Here is a 23,838-nt window from a genome sequence, read left to right on the forward strand (position 1 = left end):
GTGGGGGAGCTGGTTGACCTTTTGACCTTTACATTTTCATTAATATCTTTGAAACAGAAGCAGCACAAATGACAATTTTTTGCAGCACAAACCAGCACAAACGTAGCACAAACATGTGATACCACTTTTGTTGGATGTGAAGGTGTGTGTGTGGGAGGGGGGGGTGTAACTTCACTTACATGAGGAGAAGCCATGCTGGTAGTCACTTGGCTACAACCTAGGCTAGCAAATCCTGAAGAAACAATAAATGAACACTGTGAATAAAATTAGCAGGTGATTCAGCAAAGACTGTGCGTTGGATAAAGTATGTAAGGTTTACACTATGAAATGAGTCATTCTCTATAGGTTTTTAATTAAACAGATAAGCTCCACAAAACACCACTGTGTGTTGTAAGAGGAAAAGGAAGTAGTATGACACTGCAGTGAAAGCCCACACCATGTACAAGCACCAAGCGAGACAGCTCTGATGACTTTCACTGCTTCAAGTCCACCTTCCTCTTGCAGAACTCACAAAAGGAACATTTGAGAGCATCACTTTGACCTGCTATGGAGGACTGCTACAGAGTGGGCTCAATACTTTTACTGTAAGCCAGGATCAGAGAACTTCCTGCAGCACCACCTCTCACTAACAAGTCACCAATCCAGAGACAACCAGCAGCCTTCACAGTGAAAAATCCCTCCACTGTCTATAATCTGATTTCCTGTTAAATCTAATAGAGGAAAGATATCAAGGGAGCTAACTGATCAGGAGATAGACGAGGAGCAGTGGCAGCTGTATTAACTCTCATCCACTGAGGATCTAAACCACAGACTTGTGCAACCTAACTGGAAAACATAAAACACCATAATATTTGTTGCTATTCACACAGATGTTTAATACAGTGGCCTCAGCAATTCATCTAAGTGACTGTTAGACTCAAATGGCTTTTTAAAAGTGTAATTGAGTTCACTTATCATTTTAATCAGACCCTGTTGTTCTGACTTAAGGCAAAGAAACTGAACATTTGACAACATTTACAATAATGAACATGCAAAAGAAAAATAACCGTCTGTCTGCAAAGTGCAACTGTTAGTTTAGTAAAACAACATTTTTAGGCGTGTGTTCACGTTTGGTGGGTGGGGATTCCCCACTGTTCTTTCACTTCTAATACAATAACTGTGCAACTGATAGTTAGGTGTAACAACATTTCTAGGCTCACTTTCATTTTCAATATGATGGCTCTGAGCATATAAACAGGTTGAATTCTCAGTCCTCTACTCTTTCTGCTTCCTGAGAATCAGAGGGCCTCCTGACACTAACAGCACAGGTAAGATCTTTTCAAATGTTAGTCTCAGGAGATTAAATTAGTGATGAATTAAAGAGAGAGATTATTTAATTGAAAAAGACAAGAAAAGCCTAATTTCATTTATTCTCCTAATTTAATTCCAATCATCCGAATGAATGTGACAGGGCAGATTTACCAATGAGGCAGCAGGTATGCAGATTCATGCCATTAAAATCTCACAAATGTTTTAACCTATTTAAAAATCTGCATACTTCAGTTAATATATTCAAGATTCAAGATTCTTTATTCATCACATGCACATTATACAAGTATAACTAGCAGTGAAATGTAACCTGACCCACTCAAAGACTTGTGCAAAGGGGGGAGAGAAGAAGAACATTATATATTATATACATTAGGTGAATGTGCAGTAGTAGCATTGTATGCAGCAAGCAGGTGAATTCTGTTCTTCTTTGTGTTATTAACTGTTTTACACAGAAGCAGAAAAAATAGTATATATCTGTTTTTGTAAACTAGAGAGCCGACTGTGACCTGACTGTGTAGATCTCATTCATCAACATGGCAACGTAAGTATGACACTGAACAGTTAAGATAAAACTCCAGCTTCATGTTTATGATTGTGTTCTCTCTCTTATACACACACACAGTTTCTATCCCTTCTTTATGCTCTAGTGAATTTTGAATTCCACTGATTTTCAGAGATAGATGGTATGCAGTGCTTTGTAAATTCATTAGACCAGCTGTCATAAAAACAAAACGGCCGTTCAGCTTCATGAAATGTTCTAATGTGGACTCTCTGCTTTTTTAGTGAGTTCTCAGCATTTTACTATTTTGAACAGGAATTTCAAACAAATTTATCATTTCAGAAATTAATCAAGCGTAACATTCAACCACTAAAATGAAATTTTTCTGTTCAGGAATAGCGCTTTTCTACTCTCTACTACTCAAAGCGCTCTATACATAATGCCATATTCACCCATTCACACCAGGACTGTCCTCTATGCTTTTAAGTGCTTATTACAATTCACAAACAGATCAGATGGATGCATCGGCGAGCAACTTTGGGTTAATATCATGCCCAAGAATATTAGGCATGCAGACTAGAGAAAGCCAGGGATCAAGCCACCAACCTTCCGATCACCTTCCTGCTCTACCTCCTGAGCTACAGCCACCCCTTTGTAATTTCTTTGTCTTCAGGATCTGTTCTCCAGGGTTCTGCAACTAAATAACTGTAATCTGGCATTTTAATGAAAATATAATAACATGCTTTACTATTTTTTCTGCTTCTGTGTAAAACAGTTAACAACACAAATGCATTTTAGCGTTAAAAATGTCATTTTGATAAAAGAGCTCGTACATAATTAGCAATACTTTTAATTTAGAGCAGCTGTGGCATAAACCCTATGCTGTTTGGTGGTCTAATAAATCTGTTAAGCAGTGTATTTATCTCTAATGTCAGAGCAACAGAGATCTCTGCAGCTCTGGTGGAGTGCAGGATTCATCCAGAAGAGTTTCAGTACCAGCAATAATATAGATATTATTGCTTGCACCCATTCACCGTCACAATGTTTTCAGAGAGAAGTAAAAACTGTGTTACACTGTTTTTAATTAGGACCATAATCACTCCTGTGCAGTGGCTCTGGCAGGTGAAATACACTGACTAAAGAAATCATCAGCAAACAGAAAACCCTCCCCTCAGTCTGAGGCTCAGGCTGCTGGCCGACTTTATTCTCCACTTCCACTTCTTTCCACTCCGCATTTTATTAACTTTGGTCCATCCCTGAGTCATATTTCTGACTGAGGTTCATTAAGGTTTGTTTCTTCTTTTGATATTCACGCGTAGATTTTACCACAAACAAACGAAAAACTGTGATTAAGGATAAATTAACAAACAAATATTTAATGATATGCTTTCAGTTTTATATGTATTTCTTTACTTTTAAATTACTATTTATTTATGTAGTAAACAACTTATTCTTTATTCCACGTCATATTTAATAATATAAATCTTTATTACTATTTATTCTCCTGTTTTAAAAACCTTTTTGTTTAAGTTCATGCTGTAACTTTAATTTCAAAGAAACTCTGAACACATTTTGTAAATAGATTATTTTGTCCATTGAACATGATCTTAGTACATTAATGTAAATCAATGAAATCATAAAAGCCTTGTTTTAGTTCTGACTGTTTCTTATACTGGATACAACAGGAGTAGGTGAGATAAGTCCTGATATAAAATCAGCAGAGCAGTTGAGTCAACGTACAGAACAACTTGATCATTGTGTTTTCAGAAGAACCCTGGCAGAGACACTCATCAGGAGTTGTTAGATTCTAGTTACAAACAGAGAGTATTACCATTGGAGGTGATTCAGAAACTAATTTAAGCTGCTGGTGAGGAGCCTAGTCTAACTCTAACTGCCTACATCCAGATGCTGATTACACTAACCTTTGATGATGCAACACACTCGCAGCCTTGTAGTTAAGTACAATCAACAGCCACATCTGTTCATGGCAGCTCTCCTCTTATAGATCCTCGTTCTTGGTAAAATAGTTAGTTTGTACTTTAGAAGCCAGGAAAAAAATACTCCAGGTATCTGTTAATTTTAGGGATTAGAACAACCTCTATGAACCATTAAAAGATATAATACTAAGTTTTAAACTTTAGTGGTAAACAAAGACTCAAAATGGAATCTCCATAATCTTGGACTCTGAATGCAGATAGAAATGTTACTGATATTATCTATTAAAAGTGTAAATGTGAAATAAGTAATGTTTTACTTTTGCTTTTAGGATCAGTAACATCTCCCCCAAATACAAAGGCATCATCTCCAAAAGTGTTCAGATCCGTTCAGGACCTCCTGCTGTCTACCAGCTGAGACCAAAGGAAACTAAGATCGGTTCTCTGACTAGAAAGACTGTCGGTGAAAAAAACATGAACAAGGCAAATAAAAACATCTTACTTGTGGGTGAAACAGGAGCAGGAAAATCTACTCTGATCAACTCTATGGTCAACTACACCATGGGAGTGAAGTGTGACGATAAAGTCTGGTTTCAGATCGTAGAGGATGAGAAGAGAAGTCAGGCAGAAAGTCAGACATCAGATGTGATCGTGTACGAGATCTTTGGTTTTGAAGATGAAACTCTGCCCTACTCTCTGACCATCATCGATACTCCTGGATATGGAGACACCAGAGGGACTGAAAAAGATGACATCGTCATTAAAAGGTTGTTTGAATTATTTCGAGCAGAGGATGGAGTTCATGAAGTTCATGCAGTGGGTCTGGTGATGAAGGCAGCTTTGAATCGAGTCAGTGACCGTCAGAAGTACATCTTTGATTCAGTGATGTCTCTCTTTGGAAAAGATGTGGAGAAAAACATCGTAGCTCTGATCACACACTCAGATGGAATGCCAGCTAAAAATGTTCTTGAGGCTCTTCAAGCAGCAAACATTAAATGTGCCATAAATGAGAAGAACCAGCCTGCTCACTTCCTGTTTAATAACTGCCTGAACACAGCAATAACAGAGGAAAATGAGTTTGGTTTGGACACAGCATGGAGGGTGACAGAGAGGGGAATGAATCAATTCAAAGTCTTCCTGGAAAAAACTCCTCCTCAGAAACTGAAGACAACGGTCGAAGTGTTGAATTCACAAATCAGACTGAAAGCATGCATCCAAAACCTGCAGGAGAGAATCAAGTTCACGGAGGAAAAACAGAAAGAAATCACAGAGACAAAAGAGGCTCTGAAACTACATAGAAAGGAGATGGAGAATAATGAAAAGTTTACTGTAGAAGTTCCAGAGTACTACAAAGACAAAAAATCCATTGATGGTGGGTGGTGGGGCTTAGGTTTTTATGAAGGAGCTGTCTGCTGTACAGTCTGTGAGGAGAACTGTCACCATCCTGGATGCACAGTGGCCTGGTCTGCTGGAAGCTGTGAGGTCATGAAAAATGACCGCTGCACTGCATGTACCAGGAAGTGTCCAGTATCAGCTCATGTGAAAAAAAAGTGGATCTATGTGACCAAGAAAAGGTATGTTAAGAAGACCAATGAAGACATGAAAAACAAATATGAAATGAATAAAACTAAAGGTCAGAACAAGCAAAGCCTTTTTGAAAGTCTTGAAGAGGAAATGAACAAACTGACAGCAGAGAAGTCACAGTTACTGGATGAGTCCTACCAGCATCTTGTCAGACTGGAGCAGATCGCTCTGAAAACTGATTCAGCGTCCACTCTTGACCACTTGGACTTCCTGATTGAGAAGATTAAGGAGGAGGAGGGTGAAGGAGACTCAGAGAAAGTCGTTAAACTGGGGGAGATGAAGAAGAGAGTGGCTGAAGCAAACAAATCAGGGCCAAACTTTTTTGACAAACTAACAGCATATGGGAAAAAGAGATAAGTCCAGTCCTGAAATCTGATCTTCTTTCATCTGATTGATAGTTTGGATTCTTCATGTGTGTTCATGCTCTCAATGACTGCTTGAAATATTTCTGATGACTCAGACCGAGTGGAAACATTTGGATCCTTTCACGTTGGACTTGATTTGTTCAATTTCTCTATATTCTGTTCTGACTCCTCAATAAAAAAAACAACAAACCCTAAATTTAATGCTTTACAGTCTTTTAGGTCTATCTCTGAAAGCCAAAAGCTAAGCATGTAGCTGAACTTTGCAGATTTCAGTAATTTATGTAATTTAATAATAAACTATTAACTTTAACTAAGACATAATAAACCTTAGAATAAAACACTTTTACAACATTTAAAAACACATCTATATCCAGCTTTAAGGATCTAAAAAGATTTATTTCACCTATAAATATGTTTAATCAGATTAAATAAAATCCCAGAACTTAAATTATTCTCTGTTTTTGTCACAATCTGCAGCTGCAGCTGCAGCTGCAGATTGTGGGTTTCTTTGTAATACAAGCCAAACACAGACCACAGGAGACAAAGCTGTACTCTAACCAAGGGCGTGCCATTTATTAAGGCAGATAAAAGGAACATGAACAGAAACAGGTAATCAATAGAGATGATACCACATGGAACAGAATCTTTAAGGAAAACAGTGGAAATGTGCTTTACTATGCACAGCTCCACCCTGTGGTGGAACACACCTATTACAACCAATAAGAAAACACTTTTCAGTCTCCTTGAGTCAGATTATTGAATATCTTTATGTGGTGCTCTGAAATTATTCCTTCTGAGGAATCAAGAAGCTGTACAAGGGAAGCAGTGGCAGTCCTCAGGCCAGTCGGACGTCTCCTGTGACTGAGATGTGATTAGAGTTCCCCTGGTTTATTTTCCAGTCATATTTCTCCAAATTTCCATTGTCGCTGTAAAGTTTCCACTCTAGTTCATAATATATTTCTACAGAGCGTGACTATCCTCTGTTTGCTTTTTAAATGATTTCAAGGGAACACTTCATACAGTCCATTCATATTGTCCTTCATACAGTCCAGGTCACAGTCTGATGATCCTTTATTCACACACTTCATTTGTTAGTCAGTGTGAACAGTAGAGGCTCACAGGGTGGAGGAGCAGGAAGGGGATTTTATTTTCATTCTCTTTAATTGTAGGAAAAATTTCCGAGTTTGTTCTTTATCTCATTTGACTCTGTTCAGCTGACTTAGATGGCAACATCATACCTTTTTATCCTCTTCAGGAGTGACTCTGAAGATTCCAGCAATGAGAGCTGGTATCTGATTGGTCACATTCAGCACTTATAAATATGTAGTTAGAACTCCTACACAACAGCACTTCCACCTGCAACAGCAGCTAAAATCCAAAAGCTGAAGTCAGTCCTCCAGTGAATGAACGGCCTCCTGCTCCTCCAGTCCTCCTGCTGTCCTTTGTACATCTGTGGCCTTCTGTATTTCTTTTACATCTTTAGAAATCCTCAGAAACATTCTTACACTTTCTCTCAGTGTTTGATTTCTGCTGTCAAACTGCTGGATGTAAGATGCATCGTTAATACGTTTGCCCATGAAGTCCAACAAACCAGGAGGCAGGTCTTTGCTTCCTCTTTTTTTGGGAGCCACGGACATTTCGTGAAGTTTCCTTCAAACTAAAAACTTGTTGACTAGTTATCCTCTAGACAGTCTGATGAGCAGCTTGACCTCTGACCTTTTGCTTTGGATTGTGAATCAAACTCTGGTCAGTTAGACTCTGCGGACACAAGCAGAAACATGTTGTTTTTACAGGGTGACTGTAGGTGAATCAAACACATCTCGGACTGGAAGAGACCAAACTGTAGTCTACAAATTAAAATCTGTGTGATGAGTGAAAGCAGTGAAAACAGATCCAGTGTGAGACTGTGTGTCACTCCTGATGAAAGACCTTCATCATTAGTACAGGTTAATGAACCTTCAAATTCATTAACCTCCACAGTTTCAAGATGTTTCTGTTATTTAGAGTTGTTGTTTTTTTGTTTTTTCTAATATTCATCTTCCTCTTTGTGAAGGTTGTCTCTTTCTCTTCTTCTCTGGTAAAATAAGTAAATGCTGTCACCCAGATATAATCTCTATTCGACCTCATGGATTACATTTATTCACATTATGTTCCTGGAAGTGTTTCACAATAAAGGCCTAGAAAGTAAATGAAGGCTTTTTGTCCTCTGAAGCTGCAGGGGGCTTTTAATGCTATATTTACTGGTCAAATGAAAGTTACTGTAATGTCAGTTTATACCAAGCAGACTTCCCTTATTGATGATTTTATATATTTCGGTTGAATTTTACTGAAAATTATTGCTTCATATTTATTAGGAAAGTTTTTTTCTTTCTTTTTTGTTGTGCAGTTTTAGAAAAATAAACCTGGATTAAATATACGCTGGTGATGGCTGAACTTCAGCTTTCAGTTTCATCACTTGAAATATTTTTTCCAGTTCAATTATGTCTTATTTATAATGCTCCAATTCAAGGTATATTATATTCCAACATTAAGACACTGCAATAACTAGATATGCAGTTTGAGAGTGAAGTTCTTAATTGGTGCTATGATGGAGTCTGATACGCTGAATTATTCTTCACAAAGCTCAATATAGCGCCAACACCAGGTGAGAACCTGTCTCTAGAAGTGAAAACAAGTAAATTCATCTTAGGATCAGTTATTTTAGTTGAGCAATCAAACCTGTTAGGTGGGTATGGCAGCACCACTGGCCTCTTCCTGTGATCTGATTTCAGTAAACCTTGATGTGACATTTGACAATTTGATCAGCTCAGCTGTGTTGTTAAGATGATTTAAACTACATGGTGCATAAATGTGAAATAACAATGATGTATTTTTAAGCTTAGTCCAGTAGATATCAGAAAGTATTGCAGTGATAGAATGTATTAAATGCACTAGACTAACATAGAATAAAATACAATTAAAAAAATACAATTTTACCGTCTGAGATGAAAATATATATGAAAAAAAAAAATATTATTTAAGCAGAAAAGCTCCTGAGCTCAGATTCAGCTGGTACTTTTGGGAATTCTGTAAACAGCTGATAAACAGCTGGCCTTTATTGTACATCGTCTGTCTTTGTGTCCTGCATGTGGGTCCTTTAGCTTACAAACCCTGACAGCAACCGTGTTTATACTCAGTCCAAAGTGAAATTATTATTTAAAAATTTAAAATTATTTATTTTGATCATGTAAACAATATACAGAAGTTCATTTAGCAACGAAAAGAAAAGAAAATGCTTTTTCAAATGAAACAAAAAACATTTCAGTATCATTTCACCTGTTGTGATTCAGGAGTGGGAAGAAGTGCACAATGATTTTATCCCAGCCCTTCAACTCGTAAGTTATCAGTTAATATTTATATTTTACTGATATAACCTGCAGTAACAACAATCAACATATTTCTAATATAACATATACAACAAATAAAATACAAATTACTGTCATATCATTATCTGTGACTCCAAAACAAAGCCAATACCTCCAGTTTTGAAAAGTTAAATGCACAGATATGAAAACTTGTTTTCACACAGCAGTGATTCTTGTCTGAACGTGTCCTGAATGTAAGACTTTGGTGTAGTTGGCAAAAAGCACACACACATTGTTCAGGTGCAGAGACACAGAACATGAAGAAACTCTGTTTACTGATTTTTGCTGAGTGTAAAGTTACTGTAATCACATTACATTGTTTCTGTTTGTCATTAATGTAATGTTCTATTAAACTCGCTGATTGCATTATAATCACAATTATGCCATTATTTGCATTACAAATGGCCTTCAGTTATCTGCACAACAACAACAAAAAAATAAATAAATGGCTTGTTTTCCTGCACATTCGTCTACAATCAGCTGACATTAGTTCATGTGCAAAAATGGTGGAGTGGAGATATAACCATTACAAGTATGTGATCACAAAGTGTCCACGCCAAAAGCAGCAAAGAAGAAACTAGAACGATGTTTAAAACATCTTTACATTTGAAATTTACCTTAGGTTAATACAAATTAGAAGCAATAATTAATCAAATTAGCAAATAAGAAATATCAAATCCCAGATTACTGTTGGTCCAACTTTTCATATCTACAGAGGTCAACAGATCTGGATGTAAAAATCCCCATTTAACACACTAAGCATGTGCAAAGCAAAGTCCCATCATCCCCTCACACGGTCACTGCATCGCCACCAAATGCTCATCCTTCAGTTATAAACTGCACTCAATACTGTGCTTCATACATCAGGAATAAACACAGATATGCAGAAAACTAATCAGTCGTTCAAAGCTTTGCATTAAGTTCCAAATTAAGTTTGTGCTGCTTCTTTAACAGGCAGAAATCCTACAATGTGAGTCCTTCCAGCCTCTCTCTCTCTCTTACCTACTTAGTTTGATATCATGAGTTTATTCTCACCTATTTCTCTGCAGAAGCCATGAGTCTGAGTATCTCAGAGGAGTCACTCTTCAAGATGTCAGAGCACCTGAGAAGTTTTCATCTTCTACCGGCATGAACTCTTTCTGAGAAATCACATCACGTCAGTGAACAAGACTGAACATGAACCATTCAGACAAAACGTCACTGCAGAACGTCAGACCCACGTCAGCAACAGTTTCAGTCAGTTAAGATAAAGAGAGTACAACCTCCATCAGTTCCAAGGTTTCATACGTGAGAATATAATTTATCCTCAAGTAAGAGAAAATAAATCATCTGGTTTTAGTTGGCCTTATTTAAATACCACCTCAGATTAGCAGTAAGACAACATAAGCTGAGATGCTTCAGTGTGTGCAGTGAAATATTCACTGAGATTGAGACTTTCAGTCAGTCAGTTGACTGACATGGTCGGCTGGGGGAGCAACATCACAGACCAACAGGCTGAAGAAACCGGCTCTGCGATTGTCTCTGAACTGGACACTCGAAGCTGTGGTTGGAGATGATGTCACTGAACAAACTGTTATTGGTCACATATAATCCTGAACACCGTCTGCACCACTTACTGGACAGACAGCTGAGCTCCACCTCTAACAGAGTGATTCAACTCTGCCACTATAAGGACACATACAGGAAATCTTTATTTTCCACATGCCAGCACATCAAAATGACAAGCTGTAAAATAAAGTGCATCTGCCTATCAGAGAAACATCTGCCAGATAATAATAATACACAGTATGTTATAATATAGTATTAGATTCATTTTTCAATGTTTAGTTCTTTTTGACAACTGAAAATCAAAGAACATCCTACAGACAGCGAGAAAAGCCAAGAAAAGACGATCAGCTGGCAGCACAAACATAGCACAACATAACACAACGACCATAGTGTAGTACAGCCCAAATATTGATGTTTAATTATAGCATATGTAGGATAAAACATTACACTGAACAAAGGCTTATGACAGAAACATACACCTCTCTCAATAAAGATTCTGAGCTTTATTAAAATGATCGCGGTGAGCTTGAGTTTCTCCATGGTTCAGTTTGCATCAGTTCTGTCTGTTGCTGTGTTGCAGCCTTCAGGATGATCATTAGTGAACGTGACTTCAGTCACAGGAAGCCTGAATAAAGGAGGAGTTACACTGGAACATCTCTGCAGCAGGAAGAGGGAAGATGAGAAGCTGATATCACTCAGACAAACATTTCATTTTTACTTTAGAGGCTATTTATTCATTTTTTACTTTGAAACTCCAGCCCCAGTAATGAAGAGATATTTTTATCCAACCTGCAGGAAGAACTGATGTGCCGAAGTCTGTGGGATGATCTGTTTGTAGTCCATCTACAGGAAGTTGTAGTTTCTCCACATTAACCACATTAACAACATCGACCATTACATGATGACGCAGTCTGTGTGAGAGCAGTCAGACTCTCTGAGCACCGAACTGCTTGTTTCCTTTGTCTTAATTAACTCAGTGAATATATGAAAGTCTATGAAAGGGTGAGGAATATAACATTCATTTGATTTATTAAGTACTACCAACACACACAAGGCAGTTTTAACTTTTGATTTCAGTGAACTCATTTTTTCTACACCTAGCTTTAGTTTTTAGTTCAGTTCCAGTTTACTTAATAACCTTGATCAGAGCTGATGCACATTAAAAATACTCAGAGAATTGCATTTTTTACTCCCAAAACTCTGAGAAAAAGATGTAAAACACACCATAAACTAGTCTGAAGGTGAAAATGTGGAGGGGATGAATAACACAGTGTGTATGTTTGTCACACTTAAATTTTTCAGATCGTCAATCAAATTTAAATATTAGACAAATTAAGTGGAAAAATATCCAAACCTGCCTGGCCCTGTGTAAAAGTGATGACCTTCCCCGGATTGGCCAGCTAACCAAAATTATTACAATTAAGTCAGACCACAGTGTTTTTTCCCAATAGTCCTGGGGATCATCAGACCAGTCTTTGCGTTCATTTTCCTCAGCAGTGGGTTTTGTCTTGTTTTTGTCTCGGCCTTTCAGGCCATTTTTGCCCAGTCTCTTTCTTATGGTGGAGTCATGAACTCTTAATTTTAACTGAGGCAAGTGAGGCCTGCAGTTCTTTGGATGTTGTGCACAGTGAGGACTTCTTGGATTAGTCCTCACTGTGCACTTGGGGTAATTTTGGTCAGCTGGCCAACCCTGGGGTCATCACTTTTCTCACAGGGTCATGTAGGATTGGATTTTTTTTTTCCCGTTAATAACAAATACCTTCATTTAGATTCTGTGTTTACTTGTATCTTCATGTAATATTTAAATTTGATCTGACACATTTACTTTTTGTATTTTATTTGGTTAATTAAATAAATTTGTAAAAATCCATGGAAAGGTCATTTTCATGATGTTTATGGAGTTTTCTCCAGTTTCCGAAATTTTAAACAAAAACTCGAGAACGCAGCTTTTCCAGTGAGATTAAAGAAAATCAGTGAGAATCAGAGAATTCAATCAGGTTAAATGTGGAGTAAAAAGCTGCTTTGAAGCAGTTAAACAAATGTTGGAGATCAGCGGAGAACACAGTTGCTTGAAGACAGTAAATATATTTGCAAAAATGCATGAAAAATTGTTGCTGCTTACATACAGCCAATTTTGATTTTTTCAAGTTAACCTTTTTGTAATATGATTTAGGGAGCAAACGACCAAACGGCTCAATTTATTACAATGTGGACATAATGATCACCTCTTCACTGGGGTGAAGAATTTGGCCACTGTGACATGGAGGTACAAGAATAAATCAAATTACACATCATATTCATATGAGTACAGTTTTATTAACCCTCATGCTGTACAGAACCTGTGATGTCCAGACGGTATTCCTCTGGTGTTCTGCTGTGAAAACTTTTGGATTTAGGGATTAACATAGTTGCCATGTTTTCCTTTCTTCTCTTATTTGTTGTGTGTGATCAGGACAATACTGGAGAAGATGGGCCTGCAGAGGAAAGTCACACCGTTTGCAGGCCAGAAAGAAATGGGATGACTTTTTTTTTAAAAAAACATACAAAGCATGTGTGTGTGTTATCAAGAAAATAATTCTTAAGAACACGAGTTAATAAATGTGCAATTACTAACAGTTGTTATGTTGTTTTTATTTGTCTACTGTCATTTTTGATTTCCTCTGCCTTTAGGATTGTAAGTATGCAGGGTCAGGAGAGGGGGTCAGTGGGAAGCCCACTGCTGCTACTTGGCCCTCATGGATGAGGTGATAGGACAAAGGCTTCCATTAGCGATGAGGAAGAGGGTGAGCCACCCACAACAGGGAGAAAGAGGCGAAGGGATAGAGATGATAAGCTGCTAGACCTCAGCGAGGACATGGGCAGCAAAGAGAGGCTGAGGAGAGGAGAGCAGGGAGAGGATGGACAGACTGTTTTCACTTCTAGAAAGATTAGTTCCAAAATGAGTTATGCATTAAGAAATGTATTTATTAGGATATATTTGTTATGTTGTTATATGTGTTGCATTAGTGTAAAAAAGGTTTTATGTTATTAATAAATTGATTAAAACAAACAGTCATTGTCACTGACCTCATTTTATGGTAACATGTATGAACACAACGCTAACTTTGAACAATTTTAAATGGATATTTACTTAATGAGAATAAAGTCAACAACAGTAACAATTAAACAAGAACATTTCTAATACACCAACAATGTTTAAAGAAGGAAAAACAATATTACAATTGTTCACACAGGGTTACCCTGACGACCTGTTCCTGGACCGTTTCTTTAACAACTGTAATAGATTACAGGAAGTCTCTGGCAGTGTTGCTGAATCTGCCGGAGCAAGATCAGACATGGATGGGCTGCTGCAACTGAGACCTGCGGTTTGTCTTTTCTGGTCGGCGAGTGGAGAATCACGCAGGGTGGTCTGCAAAGAGAGCTTCAGGATGCTTCCTCCCACTGTGCACTGCGTCGTCCATCCACAGGGTTTGCAGGGCTCGCTCAATCACGGCTGCCACATCACGAAGATGTTTACAGAAATATGCAAGCAGGAGATGGTGGATGCTATATTATTAGTATAATACTTGTAACTCTGTAGCAGACAACAGTTTGATAAAGTGCTATGTAAAAAAAGAAACCAAAAGATTTGATTCTATAAGTTTCAAAGAGATTTAGTTTACATATTTTATATAATACAGTAAATGTGAACGAATGACCGGCAATCATTCAGCTAGTTTCATGGATATTTTCAGTGACTAAGTAATTCTTAAATGCGTGTAGATTAAAGAAAATTATTTTACCTGGATATGATTGTCTCTGATGAGCCTAAGGTACAAAACATGCCGGCGACTGTTACGCCCCTGTCTAGGGGTACAGGAACGTAGCATAAGAGTTAAAAAAGGAAGTGACCCCGCCCTGGTCCCCAAAACCATACACAGAAAACCCAGTTTCTTAGTGAACGGTGGTTTATTTTTCTACACTGAAAATGAAGCTCCGGGGTGAAAAAAGGCCAAAATAACAAACAAAACAAGCTAAGTCAGGAGAGGGGGTGTTGTCTAAAACCCTATGTGAAACAAAAACCAAACAAAAGACAAACGCTACACCTAACTCCCTAACTGAAATAAACAGGAGAAAACAGTACAAGGAAAAATAATAAGGCAGCTCACCCCTTCTATTTCAGTGCTATTTACAATGTGCTATTTACAAGTGAAAACTAATGTACACACTATATACAAAGCTCGGTAAGTTACGAGAATCTCAAACACGAATGACACAGCTTTTGGAGGGTCAGGTCTGCTGCTGCTGTCAGTGGCTGCCCCGGGACAACTGCTGGTGACAGATTTTCAAAGCAACCACATGATCAGGGGACCAATCAGCAGCCGTCAGTTTATCCAATCAGGGACCTGCAAAGACTTAAAAACACAGACAGAACAAGAAACAGCCACCAAGACACATAAACATAGCGACATTGTTGGGTCCATTATAAAATTTTCACGCTGTGGGGCTAGTGACTGGAAAAAAACCGGAATTAAGGGCGGACTTGAACGAAGGCTAGAAGGCTGTCCAATTTCACATCTGCTCACTTCTGGCCTACACTGCCGTCGAAAGACCCTTCCTACATGACACAGGTAGGTAGAATCCTTCGAAGGATCCTTCCCCTGAATTTGGACACAGCAAAAGTCTCTGCTTTCCTCTGTTCCTTGTCAGGCCATCTGTGTGATCATCCTCCATGTTGCCCCTGCGGTCCTTCTGCCTGTCTCCCTGTGTCTCTGTTTTCCAGCCTGTTGTGATCTGTTTTCTTAGCTTTTACAAGTTCAGATTTTTTGTTAAGTTCTTTGTACTTCCAGTTGCCCTCCTGTTTCTTTGTTTGTCTTCTCAGCCATAATGGTTTCTTTGTCCAGCTTCGTCCCACAGTTTAAAGACATGCAATTAGTGGGGCTAGGTTAACTGGAGAATCTAAAATGCCCATAGAGCTGACTGTGAGTGTGAATGATTTTCTGTATGTGTTAGCCCTGCGTCAGGCTGGCGAGCTGTCCACAGTGTACCCTGATAGGCTCCAGCAACCCTGACAGGGATAAGTGGAAGAGAATGGATGGATGTTGTTGTTGTTGTCAGAGTCCCAGGATTCTCTTTCTTAGGTTTCAGTTGGTGGACAGCAAACATCCTGAAGTGGTCAGAGCTCTTCTGAAGATAATATTCCTGTAGACGTGAAACACAGGTCATTTTGCATTTTAAACTTGTGGCTAGGTGTAGTGGCTTTCCTAAATCTCTAAAAATTACCGCCAATGAGTTGAAGGCATAGCAACTTAATTGTATGTATATAAAAGAAATTGCAACTCAGTTTTAAGATGTTTACTTGAGAATTATCATGATAAAATAACATATTGCTGCTCTCTGCCTGTCTGCACTACACATGATGTCATTTACTATATTAAAGTAACGTTAGAGGACTAATATTAACAAATAGTCAAGTACACTTATCATGATTTTCTTATTTGGGAACTAGAAATTAATTATTTATGCATGTATTTTTGCACCATGGTCTTGGAGGTACATTGTCTTGTTTCACTATCTACTGTACCACTGCACATAGTTGGGATGAAAATGAAGGCACTTGACTTGTCTAAAGGGCTTATACAGCACTGTAAGGTCGCTAAGACAAGATTGAATGTGATTATTCAATACTTTATATGCAAATAGTTACTGAATACTAAACTGACATCACTAAACAGCTAAATCACCTTTATATTGAATTTAAATTGATTTGATTTGAATGGAATTATATTAACAATTATGTTAGTTTGTCCAGTTACTTTTGAGCAACAGTTACAAAATGATTAATTAATTAATTAATTATTAATTTTTCAGCCAGTTGAATTAGAGCTAATTTACCATGTACTGGATTGGTGTACAAAAGCAAAAAGTTAAAAATCACTTCATTGTCCAAAAATGTATTGACCAATCTGGATGTGACTCCCGGTGGCGCCAGTGTCCGGCAGCCTCGCCTCTGTCAGTGCGCCCCAGGGTGGCTGTGGCTACAATGTAGCTCGCCATCACCAGTGTATGAATGTGTGTGTGAATGGGTGAATGACTGGATGTGTAAAGCGTTTTGGGGTCCTTAGGGACTAGTAAAGCGCTATATAAATACAGACCATTTTTATGAAGCCAACAACTTGAATACAAAAATATTTTTGTAAAATAATCACACTGTCATTTATTGAAGCTGATGACTTTACAGGTGTAATAAAGGACAAACTCAGCTGAAGACATACTTATTATTTCTTCTTTTTTTTCTTTCTTTCTTTCTTTCTTTCTTTTTTTTTTTTTTTTTTTTTGCCTGTCCCATTTGGTTCTTTAGCCGTCAGAATTGTTGTCTGAAGACCAACAAGGATACCCAATAGATTTACTTTGCCAAATGGATCATCACAGCCTTTGTTGTTATTATTTATTTTATTTTATTTTCAGTTGTTACAGACGAGACAGACATGACTGAGGGATAGGAAAGGGAGAAAGAAAGATGAAGGAAAAGAAAAACAGAGGGGAAGAGGGACAGTGAGAAAGGGCACTTAAAAGGAGAAAGAAGAGAAAGAAAATCTCCTGGATCACCTGTTGAGAGAAAAAGAAGAGAAAACAAGCAAAAAAAACCCCAAAACAGAGCAACATACAAAACACAACACCATCACGTTAATCTAGCTAAGTGTAAACAGCAGTAAATACTAAATATTGAATGTTGTTGTGTAGCAAGCAGGACCGACAGCTTGGAAATAGCAGCCAATAAAGGTGTAGTTTATGTCTATGAACAGTGAACACCCGTGTGCACACCTGTGTGGATCAGCGCGCTTGTATTCAAAAGGTTTCCCCATGTAATGGTCTGCTAGAGGATGTAGAGAGCCATAGCCCCGTCCCCCAGGGCATGAAGCAGGCATGGAGGAGATCCAGGCTCCAGACATCCAGAGGCCCCAGAGTGCGAGAGCCCAAGGAGGACCACCAGAGGGGCATCCGTGCCACCCTCCTGGGAAGAGCTGTATACTTATTATTTCTTACTCACGTTGCTCCGGTGTGCTCTGGTGCAGAGAGCTCCATATTTGGAGATGGTTGCTTTTCAATCTCTGAAAAATATTAAAGCAGAAAAAATCAGCTTTAAACATCAGATGATTTGGTGCTGTATGAATTGAAACAGCTTCACTGATCTGAGATAAAAGTGTGCAGTCGATAAATCTAAGTCAAACATGTTATACACAGGGAAGTACTGACTGATGAAGACTGTGTGGTTACTGATATCAGCTAGGCTTGAGTAAGACTTCTGGTATCTTGTAATGACTTGTCATCACTTAGAGGTGACCACAACAATCATCTTTAGTAATGTGTGTTTCTGTGCTTTGTATCCTGCAAATGTTCTTTTATGTAGTTTTAATCATTTTATTGCCTAATAAACTCTTAGTTGAGTTGTGTTTTGTATTTTCTTTTACATATTTACATTGTGCTGCGGCTAGTTAGTGTATTTATTCCCTGTTATTGTTTCTATCTTTAATTTATTGTATTACTGTGAAGCACTTTAGTGTACCGCTGGTTTTAAATGTGCTGTACAAATAAAGTTGTATTGTATTGTTTGTCCCAGCATTCCTAGGAGCTGTGTTTTTAAAGGCATGACCTCCAGCCAGGGCCAGAATACAGTAAGCATGATTCGTAGACCTCAGTGAGACGGTTGAGTAGCAGCTGCACAGGTTGTTTGTTACCTCTCAGATTTGCTGTGATGGCTGACCCTTTAATCCTGTCATGTAGCCATTAACAAAGGCTCTATAACTAGAAGTGACATTCAAGTTTGAGCATTTTTGTGCTGTTACTTTTGTTACCTGGTAAGACTTTAATTCATGTAATTCAAATTATTCTGTTTTCATTGATGGTTTTCTGTATTGCAACGATGCCAGAGTTTAAGGGAGCTTTAACATATTGGCTGTATTTACATGTTCTTTTACTTTTTACTTGCAGTTTTTGGTTTCCATACACACCTTTGTTATTCTGTGACAAAGAAAAACTGGGTGGAAATTCTCTGCTCCGTGTTCGCTGTGGACAAGGACGTGAATGTGAAGCCCAGTGCATTTTCAGAAAAGACGTTTTCCTCTGCAGCATCTCGTTTCAGTCTGAAGGCTGCTGAGCTGCATTTGTTTTACTGTCTGCTGCAATCAACAACATTCAGAAGATTCTGTAAGAAACAGAAAGAGACAGAAAGTCAATGTTTCCTCCACACAGGTTTAGGAGGTAATTTCCTTTGTTGCTGAGTGTCAGATGAGAAGGATTTTACCATTATTGTGAGGATGGAAGATAAATGTCTTTTTAGAGAAAGTAAAAGGCAGCTACATGTTTTTGAACCCAGTAAGTGATAAATAGAAATACACATTAATCCAGTGTTTCCCAATCTTTTGGAGTCACATATTTCACATTAGAGAAATCACCCGGCACACCGACAAACAAAAATGTCATAAAAAACATATTGATAATTTTCCCTGCGCACCAGGCATAGCAGAATTGGTTCTGTTTGTCCCCAGTATACCTCTTTTGCTTTCTTCTGACCACCACTCATGCTCGGGGCATCATCTGGGTTGAAAATTTCTCCAGGATCCAGGTCTGTTTAACTACTTTTTCTTTTCAAAATTTTATCTATGTCTTTTGTGCACTGCGCTGTCTCACTCGCAGCATGACTGTCATTTCTTCTTCGACTTCTTTTTTTTTTTACTGGCAGTTGGCAGCCAATTTAATTGAAGCAAGAGGTTGTACTGCCCTCTAGCGGAGGAAGTTGGTTAGTTGCTGCTTACAGTTTTACATTATAGTTTTTATAACGTAAAAGTGTTTTACATTACTTTACATTAGCTAACCAGCAGTGATGGGAATAGCCTTACTTTATTCAGTAACGAGTAATCTAACTAATTACTATCTCTATCGTTACAACGCCGTTACCGTTACTAACAAGAAATTGGAGTTCGGTCGCGTTACTATTTGTCAACAAACAGACGGTGAAAGCTGTGTTCATCTTACCGCACCTTATATCAGTTGCATGGAAGTAGCTGTAAGTAATCTGGGCGCTACAGCTTTAAGCAGCTGCGCGCGCTCCCACGGACAGCAAACACTTTCTGGCAGACAATCACTTTTTGGCACAACACCTGAAGCTGGCGGGGCAAAACAATTGCATAAGTGCTGCTGTTTGACTGAGGAAGAATAAAGTAGTCATGGTAAACCAGTCACATGACCACTTGGCCACGTAAATCCAGAGTTATGATAAACAACATATACGCAGTATTTTTTCCTGAATACTTTCGTCATGTTTACTGTCTAGGGACAGCGCTAGCGAGCACTCTCTGCTTATGACCAAAAAATGAAAAATAAAACAAAACAAAAACACCCCTTTCATGTTGGTGGAAAAATGTACAATGTCGACCAATCAAAAACAGATATGGCAACATGACATTTGGTTGTTTAGGAAAAGGGGGAAGTTTTAGGAGTGATGGCAAGAGAGAGAGAGAGAGAGTTTTGAGATGTGAGAGATTTGTGACGTTAAGCGTGTTTGGAGTGTGTCGTTAGTGTGTAGCTTTGTCGATAGTTGTGTCAGAACAACAGTGTTGAGAAGATTATGTTTAAAATGTATTCCACTGCAGATTACAGAATACATGCCCCAAAATGTATTTTGTAACGTATTCCATTACGTTACTCAATGAGAGTAACTTATTCTGAATATTATGGATTACTTAATATATTATGATGCTTTTTACAGCCACATGAATGTACTATTGCTGTGTGATTTATTACTATTACTGAAGGCTACTCACCATACCAATACCAACTAGATTTTTAAATGATAATATAAAATGAGTAACACTGGGGTGGACATTAAGTAAGGCTGCATTTTTTGCAGTGATCTCCTATAGAAAACTATTTCTGTAACATTAATATGTTTTCTTTTTGTCTGATAATAATTATGTGGAATTGCACGTGGTTATTTGCAGCTAGCAGGTTGTTAATTATATTTTAAATATTTGTTCAATTCAAATTAGTTCGAATTATCTTTTTTTTTTTCTTAAAAAATCTACTACACCATCTATAATTTTTTTATGTCATGTGTAATTTCCATTGCAAATATTAATCACAGTTAAATTAGGAGGCCGGCTAACAAAGTTAGTTCAGTGACGAGTATCCTTCATTAATAGTAATAAAAAAAATAAAAAAATAAAAAATCACACACCAATAGTACATCGAAGATACTGAAGTTTCGCACATCCCATTCTTCTTAGGAAGTGGTGTCGGAAATGCATTCCTGCCCGTGCACTGCTGGCTCTGGGTCCATTGTGTAACTGGGGCCACCAACATTAATAGGACCCAACATTAATGAGCCTTTATTGCATGTTTTGTTTGGGTTTCCGGCAATCAGAATCAGAGAAACTTTATTAATCCCAGATGGAAATTGAGTAAAAGAAAAAAGGGCAGCGAGTCATAGTCGAACCGGCCACTCTAAGCCATGCGTTATATGACTACATGCTCATCCAACTGAGCTAAACCTGCGTCCAACTGCATTTAAACAGCAAAATTGGACAAGGCATAGAGAGGGGATAGCCTAACATATGAAACCGGAAATGACCGCTGTGTATTCTGTTTATTTCAACAAAGTAACTGTATTCTGATGACCACCTGTTTAAATGGTGACTGTAACGGAATACAGTTACTCATATTTTGTATTTTAAATACATAATGCCGTACATGTATTCTGTTAATCCCCAACACTGCAGAACAATGAGGCAACTGCTGAATGTTACAGGTGCTGCCAGAACGCCGCAAAAGGCAGATTACAGTGTAAACAGTGTCTCGAGGTAGAAAAGTGACACACCTCCTGTTGTCAGACCTGCAGGTATCAGGCTTCTGATGTTCTCCTTTATAGTGGACAGAAATTATTTTTTGGAATAGCACAATAATTTGTGTGGCATCTTATTTAATGCAGAACACCAGATTGTTATGTTAATAGTTTGAAATTGTTATTTTTTTAAAAAGATAAATGGCAGCAAATAACTTGTTGTTTGCAAAACGTGTGCATATGATTTTAAAATTTACAATTTATATTTGCATTTAAAGCTCTGAAATATGATTCAATAAACATGTTTGTGGTTGTTACAGTAAAAAAATATAACTTTTTCTACTCTGATATTGTGTTTTTGTCTGATTTTAGATCAATTGTGTTAATACAGTATGTCAAAATGAAAAAAATAACTCCAAATTCAGATATTTGAGGTTGTGCTGAAATGCAGTTTTTAGTTTTGTTCACACATGCAGTTTTAATTGACCTCTTTATGGTTACAATGAGAAAAAAAACATCTGTTAATATGAGTGCCATGGAGAATCAGTGAAGCTTTTAAGGGTATTTATCAAAAAGCATTCTAACTATTGATTGACCTTACCAATAATGACAGAAGCTAATATATGACAATGGGTAATTAGTGAGTGCTTCACTAAACTGCATAGTAACTTTAAGCTAACAGAAAGCTAACACAAAGATGGTAAAACACACAATAATATCTACAAATGCATTTACAAAACTCATATCAATACTAATGTTATAAATGGTAAAATGGTCTGTATTTATATAGCGCTTTACTAGTCCCTAGGACCCCAAAGCGCTTTACACATCCAGTCATCCACACACTGGTGATGGCAAGCTACATTGTAGCCATAGCCACCCTGGGGCGCACTGACAGAGGCGAGGCTGCCGGACACTGGCGCCACCGGGCCCTCTGACCACCACCAGTAGGAAATGGGTGAAGTGTCTTGCCCAAGGACACAGCGACCGAGACTGTCCAAGCCGGGGCTCCAACCGGCAACCCTCTGATTACAAGGCGAACTCCAAACTCTCGAGCCACGATCGCCCCATGTTACACAACAGTATTTTCGAAATGCTTACTGATGTACCCTAACCACAATTTATATTCTGTCCAGTTAAATCATATTACCTGTACACACTAGTGATGTGTCGTTCGCGAACGAAATGGCTCTTAGAGCCGGATCTTTGACATGAACGACGCGAGCTGGCTCCTTATCGCGAGCCGTGGGGGTTTTTTTTCTTTCTCTCACCCTCTCTTTCGCACTTTTTTTCCGCTTCACTCCGCATATATTTATATATACAAATATATAAATAAAACCACTTTTTTTACATTAGTAATTCCTTTTGTGCATAATTTTATATTATTGTTAATAATAAATTAATTAAAGCAACAAAAAAACCTGAGGAGCCGGTTCGGAGCCGAAAGAGCCGGAAATCCCATCACTAGTACACACTGACTCAAGCTCCTTAGACCATGTGAATAAATGATAATGAGACCTCTGACTGTCTAATAGTAGAGGATCCTTCCTGACCCATATCTGTGAGGTCAGGTGGATTAACAACCTTGGAAGCGTGTGGTATGATGACATACTAAAGCATGAAACTAGCATTTAGGTTCATGAATGAACTGTACATATGCTACATGCATGATGATGTCTGAGCTCTACACAGTAAGCTGTCTGTGAAGACTCTAGATTAAAACAGAAAAAATGTTAATGCATTCTTTTTGTTCATCAGAAAGATAAAAACTGAGATTTTAATGGCAGATTTAACACATTTGCTTCTGATCATCACAAAGACATGCTTTCTCTTCAGTAAATCTTCCTGCTCTCATTGATTTAGATTAGATTAAAATATTAGGACGATAAATAAAATCAGGTTCTCCATTCTCACTGAGACAGTTTGTTTCTTTCAGCAATAATGTCATCATCTTGTTATCCCAACATTAGAAGTGATCTTACCTCTGTTGTTTCTGGATGTTCTGTGATGCTGCACATCACTGTGAACGCACCATCCCCACTGTCAAATATGGTGGTGGCAGCATCATGCTCTGGGGGTGCTTCCCTTCAGCAGGGACAGGGAAGCTGGTCAGAGTTGATGGGAAGATGGATGGAGCCAAATACAGGGCAATCTTGGAAGAAAACCTCTTGGAGTCTGCAAAAGACTTGAGACTGGGGCGGAGGTTCACCTTCCAGCAGGACAACGACCCTAAACATAAAGCCAGGGCAACAATGGAATGGTTTAAAACAAAACATATCCATGTGTTAGAATGGCCCAGTCAAAGTCCAGATCTAAATCCAATCCAGAATCTGTGGCAAGATCTGAAAACTGCTGTTCACAAACGCTGTCCATC

The 23,838-nt window shown here is 38.2% G+C and overlaps 1 protein-coding gene and 2 long non-coding RNA genes across 3 annotated transcripts; 1 reads left to right on the forward strand and 2 right to left on the reverse strand.

Annotated features, from left to right (window-relative positions):
• The first annotated feature begins 1,221 nt into the window (after positions 1-1,221).
• LOC100702698 (uncharacterized) lies at positions 1,222-5,889 on the forward strand. Its single transcript, XM_003440150.4, has 3 exons — positions 1,222-1,307; positions 1,803-1,852; positions 4,077-5,889. The coding sequence occupies exons 2-3, from the start codon at positions 1,845-1,847 to the stop codon at positions 5,683-5,685; spliced, it is 1,617 nt and encodes a 538-aa protein (XP_003440198.1). The 5' UTR covers positions 1,222-1,307; positions 1,803-1,844; the 3' UTR covers positions 5,686-5,889.
• Positions 5,890-6,240: 351 nt separating this feature from the next.
• Positions 6,241-10,455, reverse strand: LOC112847278 (uncharacterized). Its single transcript, XR_003220727.1, has 2 exons — positions 10,133-10,455; positions 6,241-7,451 (listed from the first exon to the last, which is right to left on the reverse strand). It is a non-coding gene; the product is annotated as an uncharacterized LOC112847278 (long non-coding RNA).
• A 4,022-nt stretch (positions 10,456-14,477) lies between these two features.
• LOC106097869 (uncharacterized) lies at positions 14,478-23,615 on the reverse strand. Its single transcript, XR_001223923.3, has 4 exons — positions 23,447-23,615; positions 18,637-18,830; positions 17,676-17,736; positions 14,478-15,826 (listed from the first exon to the last, which is right to left on the reverse strand). It is a non-coding gene; the product is annotated as an uncharacterized LOC106097869 (long non-coding RNA).
• Positions 23,616-23,838: the final 223 nt, after the last annotated feature.

The sequence above is a fragment of the Oreochromis niloticus genome, linkage group LG7 (assembly GCF_001858045.2).
Source record: "Oreochromis niloticus isolate F11D_XX linkage group LG7, O_niloticus_UMD_NMBU, whole genome shotgun sequence".
Lineage (NCBI taxonomy): Eukaryota > Metazoa > Chordata > Actinopteri > Cichliformes > Cichlidae > Oreochromis > Oreochromis niloticus.